Below are 21,091 nucleotides of genomic sequence, written 5' to 3'. Positions count from 1 at the left end.
TTACCATTCAAGGTGTCTATTTTCTACCTGGTGTCAGTTCCTACCTTTTTACCTCAAGAAAATGTATTTTGGTTGTATATGGTGACATGTACTCTGATAGATTTATTTGAACTGTTTTCCTTTTTCTACTCTTGAGCTCAATCACCCAAGTCTTTGGCATCTATGGAATAAAAAACTTCCAAGATTTATCACTAAATAAAGAAATTTCTCCTCCATCCTGTCCTAACTAACCAACCCTTATTCTGAGTAACTATTAATTATAAACTCCTGAACCATGGGGGGAACATCCTCCCTTCAAATTAAGTTTCCATAAGATCCTGTGGGACAAAACTCGCATGTAGGTCACATCTGCTAGGTTGTTGCTTGTATGGCAAAGTTGCTATCCCTGGAACCAGGTCCAGTACTGCCCACTCTCCAGTACAGCAAGTGTCTAAAATTATTCAGAACATCTGAATGTAGTGTTAAATTGAATAGCATGGAGATAAATCCTTCAGCCCAGCTCCTCAATGCTGACCAAGCAGTCTGAGTTGGTCCCATTTTTGTCTGTTTGGCTCGTATTCCTATCATGCATAAATACAAATGTCTTAACTGTTGTAATTGGACAACCCTCTAAGTTTCCTTTAGTAACTGGTTCCATATCTGCCACCCAGTGGTGTGGGGGAAGACTGCCTTAAATCTATGCACACCAACAATTCATCCTGTTAATACAATGGGTGATTTGCATTGAAGTATTGACTGAAGTTGAAAGACCAGAAGACTTAAAAGAATGTTGCTAGGACTGGAGGGTATATGGAAAGACTGAATAGGTTAGGACTTGATTCCTTGGTATGTAGAAGATTTAGAGGTATACAAAATTGAATAGTTATAGATGGGTAAAACAAGAAGGCTTTTCCCACCGAAATTGGATGGGACTACAACGAGGTCAGAAGGATGAAAGGTAAAATTAAGGGAAATGTGAGGGAAAACTTCACTCGGTCATTAGTGTGGAATGACTTACCAACGTAAGTGAATGCAAGCTCAGTTTCAAAGTTTGGATAGGTATATGGCAGATAGGTAAATGGAGGTCTATGTTCTGGGTGCAGGTAAATAAGAGTAGGCAGTTTAAATTGTTTTGTGCAGATGGAGTAGGCCAAGGGGCCTGTTTCTGTGCTGTACCCGTCAAAGTTCAAGTAAATTTAAAGTACATGTATGTCACCATGTATAACTCTAATTCATTTTCCTGTGGGCATACTCAGCAAACCTATAGAATTAGTAACTACAACAGAATGAAAGAATAGCCAGAATGCTGGGGATGACAAACTACAAATGCAAATATAAATAGTAGTAAATAATAACAGTCCTTAAAGTAAGATTATTGGTTGTAGGTGCAATTCAATGATGGGGCAAGTGAGTCGTTATCCCTTTTATTCAAGAGCCAGGTAGTTGAGAGGTAGTAACTGTTCTTGAACCTGGTGGTGAGTCCTGAGGGTCCTATCTTCTACTGAGTGGCAGCAATGAGGAGACCATGATCTAGGTGGTGAGATTTCTGTTGCATTCCATGTAGGTGTGCTCAGCAGTAGGGAGGGTTTTACCTGTGTGCTAGGCTGAATTACTACCTTTTGCAGATTTTTCTGTCCAGTCCATACCAGGTTGTGATGCAGCCAATCGGTATACACTCCAGTTGACCTGTAGCAGTTTGTCAGTTTTAGATGTGCTGAATCTCTGCAGGCTCTCAATTAGGTGCTTTCTTCATGGTTGCCCTTGGTCCAGGATGGGTCCTCTGAAATAGTAACAAAGGAATTCAAAGTTCCTAACCTTCTGAGGACTAGCTCATGGACCTCTTCCTTTTCCTGAGCTCCTTGGTCTTGCTGACATTGAGTGAGGAGTTGTCTGACATTGAGTGAGGAGTTGTCTGACATTGAGTGAGGAGTTGTCTGACATTGAGTGAGGAGTTGTCTGACATTGAGTGAGGAGTTGTCTGACATTGAGTGAGGAGTTGTCTGACATTGAGTGAGGAGTTGTCTGACATTGAGTGAGGAGTTGTCTGACATTGAGTGAGGAGTTGTCTGACATTGAGTGAGGAGTTGTCTGACATTGAGTGAGGAGTTGTCTGACATTGAGTGAGGAGTTGTCTGACATTGAGTGAGGAGTTGTCTGACATTGAGTGAGGAGTTGTCTGACATTGAGTGAGGAGTTGTCTGACATTGAGTGAGGAGTTGTCTGACATTGAGTGAGGAGTTGTCTGACATTGAGTGAGGAGTTGTCTGACATTGAGTGAGGAGTTGTCTGACATTGAGTGAGGAGTTGTCTGACATTGAGTGAGGAGTTGTCTGACATTGAGTGAGGAGTTGTCTGACATTGAGTGAGGAGTTGTCTGACATTGAGTGAGGAGTTGTCTGACATTGAGTGAGGAGTTGTCTGACATTGAGTGAGGAGTTGTCTGACATTGAGTGAGGAGTTGTCTGACATTGAGTGAGGAGTTGTCTGACATTGAGTGAGGAGTTGTCTGACATTGAGTGAGGAGTTGTCTGACATTGAGTGAGGAGTTGTCTGACATTGAGTGAGGAGTTGTCTGACATTGAGTGAGGAGTTGTCTGACATTGAGTGAGGAGTTGTCTGACATTGAGTGAGGAGTTGTCTGACATTGAGTGAGGAGTTGTCTGACATTGAGTGAGGAGTTGTCTGACATTGAGTGAGGAGTTGTCTGACATTGAGTGAGGAGTTGTCTGACATTGAGTGAGGAGTTGTCTGACATTGAGTGAGGAGTTGTCTGACATTGAGTGAGGAGTTGTCTGACATTGAGTGAGGAGTTGTCTGACATTGAGTGAGGAGTTGTCTGACATTGAGTGAGGAGTTGTCTGACATTGAGTGAGGAGTTGTCTGACATTGAGTGAGGAGTTGTCTGACATTGAGTGAGGAGTTGTCTGACATTGAGTGAGGAGTTGTCTGACATTGAGTGAGGAGTTGTCTGACATTGAGTGAGGAGTTGTCTGACATTGAGTGAGGAGTTGTCTGACATTGAGTGAGGAGTTGTCTGACATTGAGTGAGGAGTTGTCTGACATTGAGTGAGGAGTTGTCTGGACACCACTCAGTGAAATTTTCAATCTCCTTCCTGTATGCTGATTCATCACATTTGATTTGGCCACAAGTGGTGTCATGAGTAGATGTGAATATGGAATTGGAACTCTGCTTAGTCATAGGTGTAGAGCAGGGGGCTAAGTACACCAGCCTGTAATGCACCTGTGTTGATGGCAATTGTGGAGATGTTGCCTGTCTGAACTGACTGGGGGTCTATGATTCTATTTTGGGTCCATCTTCAAGTCTGTTTTACTTGTACACACAAATAGGCCCTTTTGTCCCATAAGCTGCACCAGTGACTTTCTAATCTCCATTACATTTGCTGAACAAGCTATCATTTTGTTTTACCTGTTTGAGTGTCTATCAAATGCCCCTTTAAAAATAGTGATTGTATCTGATTAACTTGTGAAGTACTGTTACAGCTGAGGATTCTTGTCTAGTGTCAGAAAGCAGGCCTGTTGAGCCAGTGTGTTAAGTGTGATGTAAGTAAAGCAGCTCTTGGGGGATGCTGATTGCTCAGATGTGTCAGCTTTATTGTCATTTAACTATATACATCTATATAATGTATATAGAAACAAGACAGTATTTCCCCAAACTAGGCGCAGTAGCACACAACACAAATTTTAGGAAGGCAAGCATAAAATCCACAGGGGAATTTCTCATAAATAACGATGTATTAATAAATATTGTAAGGTACAGACCAGATTAACTAGGAAAACTTTGAATATGATGCAGTGGGGAGTTCAGAAGCCTAATGGCCTGGGGGAAGAAACTCTCATCCTGACTGGGTTTTCTTTGTGCATCATTGACTCTCTACCATCAGGCAGGAAACTGAGGATGCTGCGTTGGATCCTGAATACTAAGGGCCCTGCATGTGCACCACTCCTGATAAATGTCCCCAATGGATGTTTTGGAAACCCCAATGATCCCCTCAGGAGTTCTCAGACCTTTTGTAGGGACTTCCAGTCCAATGTTCAGCTGCTCCCATAGCAGATGGAGGTGCAACTTGTCAGGGCACTCTCAATGGTGCTCCTGTAAAACAGTTAAGATGGGGGGAAGTGGGGAGCCTTGCTGCCTCTATCTTAGGGTATGGAAGTGCTGCTGTGCCTCATTCAGGGTATTGGGAACCAGGTGAGGTCATCTATAGCACGAACTCCCAGAACTTGGTGCACTTAACTCCATGGAAGAGCCATATATTTGCAGAAGTGGGGGAGGTAGTTTGTCTGCACCTTCCTGAAGTCCACAGTGACTTCCTTGTCTTCACATTCAGGTTTGGGTTGTTCTCACACTAAACCACAAGCCACTCCACTTCCTCTATCAAACAAGAGAACCTGGAAATCTGAGCAACACAAAATACTAGAGGAACTCGGCAAGCCAGAAATCTAAGAAAAGAATACAGTTGACGTTTCGGACCGCAACCCTTCAGTGGGGAATGTCAGTTGTACTCTTCCTTGATGCTGCCTGACCTAAGTTCCTCCACCATTTTGTGTTGCTTCAGTTCCTCCATACTCCCGTCTCGTCTTCATTCCTGATGAGGCCAAACTTCATGACAGGGCTTGAGCTGGATCCTGTGACAGTCATGCGTCGGCTGTGTGAACAGCAAGTTTGATTGAGCACGCAGCCTTGGAGCGCTAGTGCTCAGTGTCATGGGACAAGTTGCTGCTGCTCGTGTGCACTGACTGGACAAATTAGATTGCAATATTAAACCACGTGGTAACCTATAAAGCCAATCTTTGTAATCTTAGAACATGAAGTGGCCAATAACTTTAACTGAAACTCTGCCTCATTCTGTTAGGTAGAATAAAACAAGTGTAAAAATTGACTTCCAGGGCCACCTTGTGTTTATAGCTTGAAACTACTTTGTGCACACTACATCTGGGCATTCATTTTGGGAAAGGCAGTTTTGCAAGGTTATCATTTGATTTGTACTGGAGACTGTGGTGTAGGCATCTTTGGGTTTTGTGTAGCTATCTTGCAGAGGGACCAAGATGCAAACCTGTTGGCGTCATCAATGAGACGAGCAACTGGTAGAATAGTGTTAGCACAGCTTGAATCTCAATGCAGTCAAGATGAATGTGGGCGGCCTGCACCTTCCTAAATGCACAAACACAGCTTGACTGCATGGAAGTTTCCTGGAATGCACGTTATGAATGATCTCACCTAGTCCATGAACACCATTTTGATCAAGAAATTACAGCATAGTCTTCACTTCCTGAAGAGTGAGGCAAGTGTGGCTCCCCTGCACTGCTGTTAAAAACCAATTTTTACAGGAGCATCAGCTGGTACAGGAATTGAAAGGCACATGACTGCCTGTTCCTCTAAAGGATTGCAAGGGTTGCTGAGAGATTCACTGGGGGTTGCTCTTCCACTCACTGGGTATTTATCAGGAGTACTGCATATGGGAGGCCCTTGGCATTGCCAATGAATACTCAAATCTTTCACCTCTGCCATCAGACAGGAGGCACTGTAGCATTAACACAAGGACTGTTGGGATGAGAAGCACCTTGTCTCTCCAGGCCCTGAGATTACCGGACTCCCTGCCGCCACTCAGGTCTCATTGCATAAAAGCACCTGTAGTGTTGTAGTTGGCTTTGAACTTGTCACAAATGCACATTAATCTTATTAATTTACAGGTGGTAATAATTCAGTTGAGGTAAGAGTATTGTGAGCACCTTGGTTCAGGGGGCATACATGTGTACAGTTGAATGACAAACTTGAAGTTGAACTTGACTGCCCCAAGGGGCTTGCTCTTTGGTTATCTTGCAGTGCATCTGATTTACAAGTGGAGATTTCCTTTTCTAAAGGAAATACAAGTGATTGTAGTAGAAGTAATGAAGTAGTATTTTAGGTGGCGGGGGGATGGTGCTGAAGTTTCTGGTTTGGAGACAGAGGCAGTCTAGATGCTAGAGCAGCCCAACACAAGTGTGTCTGATCAGAACATCCTCCATTTTTAAATGCGGACCAGATGGTCAAAGCTGATCAAAGTATCAAATGAAGTTGTTGAATCCTGTGCTCCTTGTTGCTTTAGCTGTGCCACATGATAGGAAATGCATGTCATTTAAGTATTTGGTGGCAAGCAGGAATTTTGCTTTATTTCTGTACTACACTTGAATGTCCTTCAAGTGAACTAAAGGATTCAAAAGGTTCTGAAATAGTTGAGAGTGAAGTCATTTGGATGTTAAATCTTCATTGCTGATGAGTCATGTTGAGCTGGGACACTTTGAAACAATTTTAGCAATGTAAAAGGCTAATGGAGCTTGCAAAATGTTTTTGTAGTGGTAGAGATATAACATTATACATTAGACTAGTGGCTGTATTGGCTCCAAATCTGACCTGGATAAAAAGTCAGCTTTTGTAATTAGGTAGCAAAATTATCCAAACAAGTGCAAAAATAAAGAAATTCAAGTTGTACAGTACTTGTAAGAGTTCTGACCATAGTCATTGAGTTGAAATGTTAACTCTCTTCAATGTGTCACCTGGTGAGTATTTCAAGGATTTGATTTTTATTTCCAATTTTCCATATGCCTTGACATTCATTGTTTTGCCTTGTGTGTTATATTAAAGGATATCCAATTTATTAAGTTAGAAGATACTTTTCAATCCCTCCAACTCTAGGCAAAGTAAGACTTCAGTTTTGAAGGACTGACAAAGAACACAATTATATTTAAATTTGAGGTTAATCACATAGATATTGCTGCCTAATGTGGGTTTTTTGTATTGAGTTTGTTTAAACTTGTATGGAACTGCAATTTTCTTGACATAGGAGTGAAAAAGGGGGTCCTGAAACAGCAGCGGCAATGCCCAGTGCTAAAGAAGGTGCTAAAGAAACAGTTTCGCCAACCAGTGCCAAAGAGGGTGCTAAAATGGCAGTTTCGCCAACCAGTGCAAAAGAGGGTGCTAAAATGGCAGTTTCACCAACCAGTGCAGGAACAGCGTCTGCATCATCCATTCCAAGCCCTTCTGCTGCTGCAGTGAATCCTTCAGTACGTCCCAAAAGTTCCTTGTCTGCACCAAAACCCAGTACTTCGGTGAGTACAATCTAGTTCTTTTGCATGTTGCCTTGATTGTTTTGTATTTGACGTCTAGTTTAGCAAAATTTCGGGTTGTCAAGTAGACTTTAGTCCCTCTCTGGTAGTGTTCCTGTTACACTAAGGCTTGGAGAGTGGTTATGAAGTAAATACCTGGTTAAAATGACATGTAAGTTGCGCATTTAGATGTTGGTGGGGTTTTAAAACCAAAACCTGTACACTTCATATTTGTGACAATATAATGTTTTGCCCTTCTGGTACTTACTGTCTGAAAGACTTTTGTTTTGGCTAAGTGCAAATTGAAATTCCTCAGTAGACCATACTCCTTGAATTTTAGTTCCTACTTGTGAGCAGAGCTGAATAGTATTTAATTTGAGAGAACAAATGGAGGTACTACAATTTGAGATTAGTCAGTGAATTTGGGAGAGCATGGGCAGTTAATTGTGGAAATACAGAAGTTGTAATAACACGATCTACTTGTGCAGTGTCCATCCAGTGATAGATTTCAGCTTATTCATGAAAGGTGGAGGAAACTCAACTAGTTGCATGTAAAATGAAACTATATATATCCTTCAATCTAACATCTTTGCATGGAAGATTACTTGAAAAAATAATTGACTGTAGTCTAGCATTGAAAAATGCATTTAAAGCTAAATGTTTTTAAGCATCTTCTGGGTCTATCACATCACACATACATCAAACTGGAGACTGTCGTGGTTTCTCGTGCCCCACAAACGACCAGGAGACGCAGAAGATTCTTCAAGAAGTATTAAACTTTAATTTGCAAATCAAAGCTGAGAGAGTCAGTGAGCTAGTCGCCGATTGCCCACCCCTTGTACATAGTATTTTTTATAGCAATCTCCTGGTTTAGTTGCATTAACATATCCAAAGTACATCCGCCGCTATTGTTTCAACCCATTGACTAATCATGTTCTAATCTACATCTCTTAGCTAGCCTCTCATTAGCACCCCATTATCTTCTACATTCTTAAGATTTCATTCTCCTACTAAATTGGATACATGCATAGCAAATAGCAAGCTCAAAGCTGACTACATAGTTTTGGTTACACAGCAAACAGTGCAACATTTATACTCCAATAAGACACTTAAATGTTAAATATTTTGCATTTTATTTTACCCTACTTAATCTTATGTATTCCTATTTTCCATGTGACAAGGTACTTGTTTTGAATCTTGATGCTTTAGTCACTGCTTTCCAGAATTGGTGATCTCTAAGAAGAAATGAAGTTCAGCTACAAGAAGTTTTTTGGATTTTTGAAGGAAAATGCAACTATCTTTGTCTACTTTTACTTTAAAGCACTATGAACATCTAAAAGTAGACAGATAGTTGTTCCCTTTTGTGATCTTTATTCCAGTAAGTGTTTCTCACAAATTAAATGGATTAGACAGTATTTCAACCTGATGGACACCATTTCATTTCTAATCTTCCACTCTTGTTTTCCCCCCCAAACAGAAAAAGGCTATGTATGTGCTTCAGTACTCTGTAGCTGTGAACTGCAATTGGTATTGTTTGAAGGAAAAGATACTTTCAGTAATGTGCTTGAAATGCTTATAGCCTCCAACTTTGGGAAGTGCAGGAGGTTAATAATCCTGTAATTTCCACGTGAGCTCTAAAGTGGATGCTGAGACATTCATGTACCATTCAAATGATTTGTCATACCCACTTCCCATAATTTGTAAACTGGTTGATTGCCAAGATACTTGAGGCACATGATAAAATATGCTGAAGTCAGCATGGTTTACTTAAGGGAGAATTGCCTGACAAATCTGGAATTCTGGGGAAATGAGCAGCTTCGAAGCCTGTTGATGTTTGCATGAATTTTCAGAAGATGCTACTAAAGTTTGCTTAACAAGATGAGAACCAATGGTATTACAAGAAATCTACAAGCATGGCCAGAAGATTGGCTGATTGGAGGACAGATTGGGAATATAGGGAGCCTTTTCTGGTTGGCTTGTATATAGTGTTATGCAGGGATCAGTGTTGGATCTGCTACTTTTCACATGTTAATAATCTGATTTACAAAATTGATGGCCAGCTTTGTGGATAATACAAAGATGAAGTAGCAGGAAGTATTGAGGATGAAGGGGGATCTACATGAAGATTTGGATAGATCAGGACAATGGGAAAAGTGGAAGAAGGACTACCAAGGGACCTGTATGGCCATCCTCTGGTAGAAGTAAAGGAAGGCATAAGGAACACATTCAGAAATCTGAAGAGCAAAGGGATTTGAGTCCCCATGTAGGATTCCCTAAAGGTTAATCTGCAGGTTGAGTCAGTAGTAAGGAAGGCAAATCCAACACCATCTTCTGCAGAGGCTGGAAATCCAAAGCTTTAGTTAGGTCTATTTATTCCCCTCCATAAACCAGAGTTTCTGAAGAATTTTGTTTTGCAGTGTTAGTATTTGAGGACAATAAAAATTGAGGATTGAATGCTGAGGCTTTAAAAGCATTAGTCAGACCATATTTGGAGTAGTGTTAGAGATTTTTGGGCCTTTTTATCTTAAAGTATATGCATGCATTGGAGATGGTCTAGGGGATGTTTGAGAAAGATGTCAGGAATGAAAGCTAACATGAAGAGCATTTGATGGCTCTAGTTTCAAAATGCCTCTTTCTGCGTTATTAAATATTGAGAGATGCTGGGGGGGATGTTTCTGTTAGTGGGAGACTGCAGGACCTGAGGGCACAAAGATGACCCTTCAGAACAGGAGAAGGGGGATTTCTTCAGCCAGAGGCTGGTGAATCTATAAGAGTTCATTGACGCAGATGGCTGTGGAAGCCACTAAGTCATTGGCAGTATTTAAAGTGGAGGGTGATTTCTTGATTAGAAAGATTACAGGGAAGAGGCAGGAGAACAGGAAAGTTGGCAGTGATCAGATGGCAGAGAGGACACTCAGGCCGTCAAATGATTCCATTCTTATATGTCTTGTGGTCTAAAGCTTGAGTGCAGAAAGGATGGCGTTTCAGCCTGAGAGCTATGTTTTGGGAAAGATTGAATAGTTTAGGACTTTATTCCATGGATCATAGGAGAATGAGGGGAAGTCTTGGAGACAGCCAAAATTGAGGGCTAAAATTGGGGCAAATGCATGAAGTCTTTCTCCTTGAGTGGAACGAGAACTAGAGGTTATAGGTTAAAGGTGAAATATTTAAGGCAGGGTTCTCAAACTGGGGTCCATGGTATAAAGTTTGGGATCCCCTGATTTGAGGGAAATCTGAGGGATTGCCCTCATGTTGAGGGTGGGGAACCAGAGCACATTTGAGGGCACCCTCAGTTTGAGGCGAGGAACCTTTGTCCAGCGGGCACAGTCTCAATAGGATATCACTTTAGGACAGGTGTGGAATGAGCTGCCAGCAGAAGTTGTGGATATGACTCCAACTGCAACATTTAAGATTTTTTTGATGGGTAGATGAGGGTGCAGCTGAACAAGCCTAGGCAGAAAAAGTTGGCACAGACTAGATGGGCTGAAGGGACTTTCTGTGCTGTAGTGCTATGACTCTATGGTACAATGATTTGTATTTGGATTAATTTTCCCCATATATGGAACTAAGAACTTTTGATGGATGCTTTTGTAAGTATGTTGCTGTTCTCCTTGTGCCACTAGGTGGGGTGGCATGTCGAAGATGGAATCAAAGGTTGTACAGTTGTGCTTGGCTTTAATTTATTTTTACCAGTGTACTCAGTTTTGCAAGGATCATTATTCAACTCGGTTTCTACTGTGCTGAACTTCTAACCCAGGAAAGTGTAAAAATAATTGTTTTAACCAAAATGGTTTATGTGCGACAGTACAGCAAAATTTCATACTTTTATGCAGGTCAATTCATTACTGCAGTGTATTCAGGTAGTCAAGGTAAAATAAACAATGCTGACTAGCTTTAGTGCATGCATACAATCAGTTGTAAAGCTGTAAGAAGGTGGTAGATTTGGGTAGTATATTTTATACCTGGGACATTTTCAGTAACAGCTAGCTGTCCTTGTTGGTTCACACTTTAAACTTTCATATCTTCTACTTGATGGGAGGGAAGAATCTCTAGGGTGGGGAGTCTTCAACTATGCTGGCTGTGTATCAAGGTAGTGAAGTGTTGGTCTATAGATGGGAGGCTGGTTTCTCTGTACTGAGCTGTGTCCAGAACTCGACCATTTTCATTGGTAATGGGCAGAGCAGTTGTCATACTAAGTCATAATACATGTAGGTAGGATGCTTTGTACAGCAGATCTCTTTAAATTGGGGTCAAATGGAAATGACTGGCATGTGATGTGAAGTTTATTGACACTGCAGCAGTTCAATGCAATACAATACAGGAGAAAAAATGTAAAAAGCAAATCAATTACAATATACATTTAGTTGCAAAAACAAATACAGTATATTAAAGTGAAATAGTGTTTATGGGTTCAGTGTCTATTTGGGAATCGGATGGCAGAGGGGAGGAAGCTGTTCCTGAATCGCTGAGTGTGTGCCTTCAGGCTCCTGTACCTCCTACTTGATGGTAACAGTGAGGAGAAGGGCATGCCCTGGAGGTCCTTAATAATGGACGTTGTCTTTCTGAGAAACTGCTCCCTAAAGATGTCCTGGGTACTTTGTAGGCCAGTGCCCAAGATGGAGCTGGCTAGATTTAAAACCCTCTGCAGCTTCTTTCAGTCCAGTGCAGTAGTGTCTCTCCCCCCCCCCCCCCCGTACCAGATAGTGGTGCAGCCTGTCAGAATGCGCTGCACGTACAACTCCTAATGAAGTATAGCTGCTGTCTTGCCTTTATAGCTGCATCAATATGTTGGGAGCAGGTAAGATCCTCAGATCTTGACACCCAGGAACTCGAAACTGCTCACTCTGTCCACTTCTGATACTCCCTGTGGAAGTACAGATGGTGCTGATACTCAACTGATGTTAACGTAATTGTATCAGATGTTCATTGTAAGCAATTTGAAGTCTTTAAACCCTCAAACTCCACTATTGATATAAACAGCTCCTGCTTTGCCGATAATGGAAACCATGACATTGTTACTAGGCTCGTCTTCCTGTACATTGTACAGGAATCTGCAAAATACCATTCATGTGCCATGTCATTTGATGTAGATGGTGGTAGTCTTTCTATGACCATAATCATTCTTAGCAATATTTTCTACAGAACTGGACTTCCATTGCCTTCTGGGCAGTGTCTTTCCAAGATGGATGACCCCAGCCATTATCAATACTCTTCAGATTGTCTACCTGGTGTCAGTGATTGCATAACCAGGACTTGTGATGTGCACCAGATGCTCATACAACCATTTGCCATCTACTGCCAAGGCTTCATGCAATCCTGATCGGGGGAGGGGAAGCTAAGTAGGTGCTACACCTTGCCTGGGGGTGACCTGAAGGCTCGCAGAAGGAAGAAATGCTTTTGACCTTTGATAGAGACACCTGTACTTCACCCAGTGTAGCTGAAGAGAAGTCTGGGCATGCAGTAGAATCAACATTGTCTTAAAGTGAACCAGATTTTTATTTTTGTGGGTTGAGGAAACTCAACCTTGTAGCAGTCTTAATTTTCAAAATGTAAGATGGACCTAGGGTGGATGACAATATTTGTATCATTTCAACCTCTAGCTATTGGAAGTCTCTAAATGTCAATGTTTTGCGCTTGTCCATAGTTGACTACAGCAATTTGAGTAGTCAGTAATGTTGCTGCATAATCAAAATGAATATTTGCTGATTTAGGCTACAAGTTGTCCATTAGATTTATTAGAATACTCAAGAGAAACTTAATGCAGTAACTGAATATTCCTCTGGAAGAAGTTCTAGCCAATCTACAAAGGATCTGGAGGTCCTGGGGAGAGGCTTGAACCTGCAATTAGAATTGAGAATATTGCCAGATGAAGCTGGATGACATCAGAGGTGACATTTAACAAGCAGGTTGAAGTGCAAATGTTTGATGTATTGGTTTGCTGTATTCAATGGTGTTTAGATTGAAGCAAAATAAGATTAAGATGTTTGGATTGCTAATTTCAATTTCAGTAAATATGCATGTTGCTGTTCAAAAATACTTAAAGCATGCAATACAAAATTGCTTAAATTAACTTGGGTACTTGGTTGCCATTGTCTTTAATAGAAATTGGGTGTGGTGAAGTGGATGATTGATCGGTTTCATTATCCTGCTGGACAGGTTTGAATTCAACTTTTTTTCACAACAGTGAAGTATTGAATGCAATTAAAACTTGTCAGGCCATGCAGGATTCAGCCTAGACTGAGTTAATTCTATTGGCTAAATCATTGTCATCTGGAAAGCAGCAAACATTTGTAGATTTCTCTCTATTCTCTCTGTATTCTGATGTGGGTAAAATTTGGATTAGATTATGTAAAGAATGGAAGCTGGGAGCCAGTCAAAATTTGAACTGCTGACCAGAAGTAACTATTTGGAATGAGGTGAAAGGATGGAATTGCCCCAAGAATACATTTGTGCAGTATTTGTTGGTTAAATAGAACGAATAGTAATTCAGACTTGGATTAATAATCCAGAGCCATAAACTCTATTTTAAAAATAAAAACATCCGTATTCTCCAGAATTTCCCTGGCTCTTCCTTCAAAGGAGAGTATCTCTTGTCCTGATTTGCTCCAACCTGGATTTAACTCCAGAGCAATTAATAGGACTTCTTTCAAATGTTTTATTTCGCATATGTAGTCAAAGTATAGCACAGAAATGAGCACTTCAGCCTAGCTCGTCCATGCCAAAACCACTTAAACTGCCTACTCCCATTGATATGCACCCAGACCAGAACCCTTCCCTACCCATTGTGGTTTCTCGTGCCCCACAAACGACCAGGAGACGCAGAACATTCTTCAAGTAGTATTAAACTTTAATTTGCAAATCAAAGCTGAGACAGTCATTGAGCTAGTCGCCGATTGCCCACCGATCCTTGTACATAGCATTTTTTAAAATAGCAATCTCCTGGTTTAGTTGCATTAGCATCACAATGCATCACAAGTATTGCAAGTATATCCGCCACTATTGTTTCTACCCATTGACTTAATCATGTTCTAATCTACATCTCTTAACTAACTCTCATTAACACCCCATTATCTTCTACATCCTTAAGATTTCATTCTCCTACTAAATTGGATGCATGCATAGCAAATAGCTTGAGTCTGAAACTAGAAGAACTGTTCATGTAGAGGATGGTGAAATATCTGGAATGAGCTCCTAGATTAAGCATTGAGGAATATAAAATCAACTGCAGCATCTGGATGGGTACATTAAAATGGGGCTGAGGGATACCAGCCAAACCAATGAAACTTGCACTGTTCAGCTGGGTGCTGTGGTTGGCATGGACTTGTTGGGTAAAGGGGTCTGTATCTGTCATTTTAAATCACTTCTTCATCTGGAGTCTCAGATGGTAAGGTTTTGCTTATTTTTTATACTTGTAATATGATTAACCTACTACATGGAACCATCATGTCCCTTTGCTTTTCCTTCAGCTTGGCAAGGCTGCCTCTGCTTGATCCCAGTTCGCTATCCTAATCAAAATTGGCCTCTGTTTTTGCCTTAATACCACCCCTTTTCTGTCTGCTTTGTTTAACTTGTTATGGGTAGTTCACTGAACATAAACTCTGATATAAAACATCAGAAATGGCTCTTGTGCCAGCTCAGCAAGGAAGTCTGAATACATACCAACCTTCCCTCATTTTCCTTTCTATCTAAAGCACTTTGCTCCAGTCTTATTCCTTTTTGGGATATCTTTGAATACTTTTACACTCTTGGCTGTTTTTTTTTCTATCTCGTATTACATAACCTATAAATCAGAAGTAATTCATCTTATCAGACAGACTATTAGAACTGTCTGAAACTTCACTCAATGTCTTCTATTGGTAGAATCTAAAAATACCTCAAGTAAAGAACATTGCAATCTATTTGTTCTATCCGAGGAAAAGTACTATCTCCAAATATTTACAGTCGAAGACAGGTTTGGTGTTCTTAAACGCAAACTCCATTATAAAATGTGACTTTTATCCTTGTCACTATTAGAATCTCCTGTTTCCAATACTGCAACCATAGTTTTGTTCTTGACACAATCGCTATTCATTTTGTTTCTCCTTGCTCTCTATCAATGAGTACCATTGTCAAGTTGCCAACAAAAAGTCCTTCATTAGTTGTCTTGGCTTCATTTCCATAGTTTATTGCTTAACATGTTCCCACCCCCTCTCAGGCTTAACATTTTACTTCACCCTTGTATCAATTGGACAGAATACAAGAATTTAAAGATGCATTTGCTTTCATCCTTGGCCTTCAAGTTTATCTCAATCTTTCATTTAGACATTCATTTTGATGGTTAATGCTTTGGCTTCATTGTTTCAGCTACATGTAATGCTATGTGCATCCACTTAATAAATTCCTAGTTTTTGCTGTCAGTTAAATATTCTGGCATGGTCTCATTGCTCATTTGGGCTAAAATTGTCTACTAATTTCAGTGATTTTAAGAATCCTTTTAAAATGCTATTGCTATTTAAAATGTCTAATGACATTGCTATTTAAATTTCACTGACTATTGCATACGTAAACTTTCTACACTAAATTTGCTTCATTTGTATAGGATGGCAACAAAGATCATCGTCACAGAGTGGCACTTTCAAATCTAAAGGTGCAGTGGTAAAACATACTGAACTTCTCAACTTGAATTGCCCCCTAATCTTCCTATAATGGTGGTTACCTGGTCCAGACAGGACAATTCTGGCTCAAAACATCTTGATCTCCTGTGCTATTGTGTTTGGAAAGTCTTTTCATTGGAAATTTCACTTTAAAGTTCTGATAGTTGTTGGGTCCCACTGTTGGCTTGACCAGCTGTGAGAATTGAGCTGATTTTTCTGGCAATGATTATGAAAAAGGTTCATGCCATTGTGAAAGTATTCAACTGTAAGAAAAGGCAGCATGATTCAACAACCCCCAAATCCCTTCTCCCACACAAACTAACAACCAATCAGCACATTAACCCCCCCCCCCCCCCCCGCCGGGGAATCCTCCCTCCTGCAGAAAAGTCAAGACCAGGTGTGCAAAAACACTGAATATAAAGTATAAGATTAAATTTTTAAAAAAATTAGTCCAAGACACATCCAAAAGGGGATCAGCCATACTGGATTGGGTATTGTGTCATGAACCAAAAGGTGATTAGGGAGCAAAAGGTAAAAGAACCCTTTGGAGGCTGTGGTCACTGAGTTCAACCTGAAGTATGATGGGGAGTAAGTGAAGTCTGATGTAGCAGTGTTTCAGTGGAGTAAAGGAAATTTGTGATATGATGGGAGTTGGCCAGAGTAAATTGGAAGGAGATGCTGGCAGGAATGACAATGAGTTTCTGGGGAAAATAAGGAAAGTACAAGATAAATGTATTTCCAAAAACAAATATTTAAATAGCAAAACGGTGGCTGATGAGGGAAGTCAAAGCTAATATAAAAAGAGGGCACGTCAAATCAAAAATTAATAGACGACAAGATTGGGAAGCTTTTAAAAACTATTGAGCAACTAAAAAATCTTTAGGAGGGAAAAGATTTAAAAATAGCAATCAATATCAGTAGATAGTAAAAGCTTCAAGAATATTTTTAAAAAGTGGATATAGGACTGTAGGACACTGAGGCTAGAGGAATAACAATGGCGGGGTAAGGAGATGGCAGATAAATCAAATGAATATTTTGCCTCAGTCTTCACTGGAAGATGCCAGGTGTTGAAGGGTGTGAGGGAAGAGAAGTACAGTTACCATTGCAACGGAGAAGGTTCTCAAATCTGAAAGGTTAAGTGTATGCCACCTGGACCAGATGAACTGCACCCTTGGGTTCTGAAAGGGGTAGCAGTAAAGTTTGTAGAAGCATTGATGACCTTTTTTTAAAAAAAAAATCATTGGACTCTGGCAGGCTTCTGGAGGATTGGGAATTTGACAAGGTGTCACACATGAGGCTGCTGACCAACTTAAGAGCCAGTGACATTACAGGGAAGTTACTGGCATGGCTGACTTGGTAGGAGGTGGCGACTGGGAATAAAAGGATCCTTTTCTGGTTGGCTGCCAGTGACTAGTGTTCCACAGGGGTCAGTGTAGGGTTTGCTTTTTATGCTGCATCATTGATTTAGATGCTGGAATAGATGGTATTGTTGCCAAATTTGTAGATGATATGAAGATTGGAGGGGCAGATAGTATTGAGGAAAGGGTAGACTGCAGAAGGACTTGGACAGATGAAGAGAATGGGCAAGAAAGTGGCAGATGAAAAGTGATGTTGGAAAATTGCATGGTCATGCACTATTGTAGTAGAAATAAATGTGTAGATTATTTTCTAAATGGGGAGAAAATCCAGGAATCTGAGATGCAGAAGGGCTTGGGAGTTCTTGTGCAAACACTCTGAAGGTTAATTTGCAGGTTAAGTCAGTGGTAAGGATGGCAAATGCTATCTTGCATTTCATCTCGAGGTCTAGAATACAAGAGTAAGGATGTGATGCTGAGGCTTTGTAAAGCACTGGTGAGGCCTCACCTTGAGTATTGTGTACAGTTTGGGGATCTTCATCCAAGAAAAGATGTGCTAGCATTGGAGAGGGTTTGAAGGAGGTTCACAACAATGATTCTGGGAATCAAAGGGTTATCATATGAAGAACAATTGATTGGTCTATAATCGCTGAAATTTAGAAGGATTGTGGGGGGTAATCAAACTTTTTTGAATGTTGAAAGACCTTGACAGATGTGGAAAGGATGTTTCCAATGGTGGGGGAGTCTATGATAAGAGGGCATGGCCTCTGGATAGAAGAGCATCTATTAAAATGGGTGCAGACAAGTTTCTTTAGCCAGAGGTTGGTGTATTTGTTGAATGTATTGCCACAAACGGCTGTGGAGATCAGGTCATTGGGTGTATTTAAGGCAGAACTTGATAGGTGCTGGATAGGACAAGACATCAAAAGTTGTGGGGAAAATGCTGGTGAGTGGGTGGAATGTCAGCCATGATGTGTTGAGCTGACTCAATGGGCCAAATGGCCTAATTCTGCTTGGAAAAACCTGGCCAACTCCCTGCATTGGCATGTTTCTCTCTCTCTCTTCCCCCCCCCCACCCCCCCCAAGCATAGGCGCAGTGATCAAGACAGGCCCTCACCCTAAGCACTCACTTCAATTGCTCTCGTTGCTTTAGTTGGCGAAAAGTGGAAGCTTTAACTGGCAGAATGGAGCCAGATGTCGTCTTGTGCCCCATCCTCCGGCCTACCTGCTATGAGGTTCCCACATGTGGTCTCTGCCTCGGAGACCACAGAGCACTGGAATACACAAAGAATTTATGAACTTTCACACTTGCCTTGAAATTTCAGTTGCCCTTGTTGCAATAATTGGTGAAATGGTGTCAAGGTTGGTGTAAAACAATTCTGTAAAACACCATGATTTTATTAAACTTTGCGTGATGACCTAATTAATAGGTTCTGATGATGTGCTGGTGTTCAGATTGCAATACTGGATCAAGTAAACTCTAGGACCTGTGCATTTGTCAGGGCATGTGGGTTCCAGACATGGAACTAAATGTCAGGTAAATGTCACCAGTTCATTTAATATAACAAATGTTGTCCAGTAGTTTTTATTTATTCAAGTAATTCAACTTGTTGATGGGCAACAATTGCACAAAATTGTCGTGGTAGACTTTTGCCTCAAAGTTTTTGTTAGTGCTCAGTACCAGTCTGAATAACCCGATTCCAAATTAAAACAACTTCTTTCTATCAATCCTCTGATTGCTTTTGAGTTAAATTTTGGCTTTCCCTGAGCGGAGATGTTTTGACAAGCTTTCTTGAATGAACATCAGCAGTAGAAACATCAGTGGAAAGATTGTAGCTCAGTGTGAATTCAAGCCATAAATCACTTCTGATATTTACACTTCAGGCTTGTGTTTAGAAATTTGGCCCTTATCACGATGTTAAAAATGTGCCTTTTGTGAGGAATCTTGTATCCTCATGGTCAACCTAAAATTAATTTGAATGCTATTTAAACAAAATCTTCATTAACCAGATTAGAAGTGAGAAGCCAGTTTGGGTGATGGCAACCTCTATTTGCACAGCCACTGCAAGATTCATCAATTGATGGAGGGATGCACATTGTTGGCTTGGACATTAAAACAATACATGTTCTCCTCACTTCTGCAATACTTCAGCAGCAAAAAAAGGCCTTGAATCAAGAATCTTATCTCCACTATTTGCAGACACCAGGAGAGGATCTGATAAATCTATAACCAGGTCTCTGGGTACTTATTTGCTCCTAATATCTTGCAAAGAATCCCTCTACTTGTGTTATTTAGTATACCAACTCAGTTAGCTACTTGATAATCTTAGCCATGTGGTGCTCTCTAAATTACAACTATTTGTATGGGTTAGAGCAATACTGCATGAGCACATTTGCCCTCAAACAGCAAAGTCCAATCTGTTAAGCATATGCAGGAATCCACTACATAAGCAACAAGATTCTATAGCTGCTGGAAATCTAGAGCAGCACAATACTGGAATAACCCAGCAAATCGGATGGTATCTATGGAATAGTTGACATTTTGGCCAAGTCTTGATGAAGGGTCTTGGCCTGAAATGTCAACTGTTGATTCATTTCCAAAGATGCTGTCTGACCTGTTCCTCCAGCATTGTGGTCGGGAATAGACAGACTGCTTTCAGTTGAAGAGCCAAAGAAAATTCCCAGAGTAAATAACTTTTTTTAAAAAAAATTGCAAATGTTACAAATGCTCAGGTCATCTGTGGAAATAAAAAACTGAAAAGAATGTTATTGAGTGTAAATCTCATGGTGTAAAGCCCAGCCAAAATCTCCCTTTTTGTGCTAAAGTTGGGAACTGCTCATGTGCTAATGGTCTGGCTTTGAAAGCTCAACATTTAAAGTGATCCTGGAGGTCAATTATTTAAGTTTTTAAAAACTGTAAAGTATCAGATTGTAGGTAAAACATCTACAATTAAGGAATTGTGAAGGAAAATGATTGCTGACTAAACTGCAAGTACAATTTTTTTTTCAAAAGTGCATTTCACACTCGAGCCAATAGAGCAGTGGCAGGTCAAAGGCACTTACATCTGACCTTTCAGCTATTCCACATTTCATTGCATAACCAAGGAAGTCTGTGCTGACAAGAAAGGATGACTTTGGCCAGAAGCAAGTCATTGACATTTGCTTAATTATCTGAAGCAGAACAAGTTTTTCTAACCTTGGCATCTCCCTAGTTATGTTTTGGACTCCTTGACACTGTTTCCACATTTCTGGATTCTGCCCTGTCTCACTCCTCCAGTGAATCTTCATCACTTCTGTCTCTTAGAGTTATTTTGGTATTCCTGGCTGTCCTTGCTTGCTTTGTGCTAAACTTGATTATCCAGTTGCATCACCAATATTCCTGACATGACTGACTTGTGATTAGATAAGACCACGGACAAATGTTCAATCCAAGGCATTATTATCACTACTTTGAGTTCCTTCAGCTCTATCAAAAACATTCTCTCATTTGTATGTTGCCTCATGAGTATCCTTGAATTTATCACTTTATCTCCGACTTCCTCCTGTTATCAACACCCAAGCGTAGAATTTGTTCCTCAGGGGTTTTACTTGTTCATTTGGTTAATGAACAAGCTGTATTTATGGCTTGGCACTTTCAAGGTGGCTTTGAAATATTTCAGAATCTTAACTTTGAGCATACTATATGAAAGGGAATGTAGTTGGTGATCAGTGAGGTCCAAAGCAACTTCCAGCTGCCTGTTGCATTATTGTAATGTATAAGCTTCAAGTTCAGAAGTGCAGTGCCGTTTGTTTTGGTGTAGTTTAATAGCTTGGTGTTCAGTTAGCTTATTCCTGGAAATTTTCACCATCCTGGATAACACTTGGGCTCCAAAAGACCAAGCAACAGGACAAGAAATCTAACCCTAACATCTGTTTTGGGAAATTTTGACCTTAACATCTCAATGATAAATATCCTTTAATCATTGAAACTTGAGGCTGTCCAAGGATTTTCTCCTGATGCCTTTCATTCTGGGATGCCAA

The 21,091-nt window shown here is 40.6% G+C and overlaps 1 protein-coding gene across 1 annotated transcript in view; it reads left to right on the top strand.

Moving 5' to 3' along the window:
- The window catches only part of grb14 (growth factor receptor-bound protein 14), a 148,715-nt gene that overhangs the window by 31,399 nt on the left and 96,225 nt on the right, over window positions 1-21,091 (top strand). The window contains exon 3 of the mRNA XM_073047430.1: window positions 6,822-7,086. Within this exon, the coding sequence (XP_072903531.1) occupies window positions 6,822-7,086 (265 nt within the window). The remainder of the gene's footprint in view (window positions 1-6,821; window positions 7,087-21,091) is intronic.

This window comes from Hemitrygon akajei, chromosome 5 (genome assembly GCF_048418815.1).
Source record: "Hemitrygon akajei chromosome 5, sHemAka1.3, whole genome shotgun sequence".
NCBI classification, from domain to species: domain Eukaryota; kingdom Metazoa; phylum Chordata; class Chondrichthyes; order Myliobatiformes; family Dasyatidae; genus Hemitrygon; species Hemitrygon akajei.
This window is presented reverse-complemented; position numbering and strand designations above follow the sequence as displayed.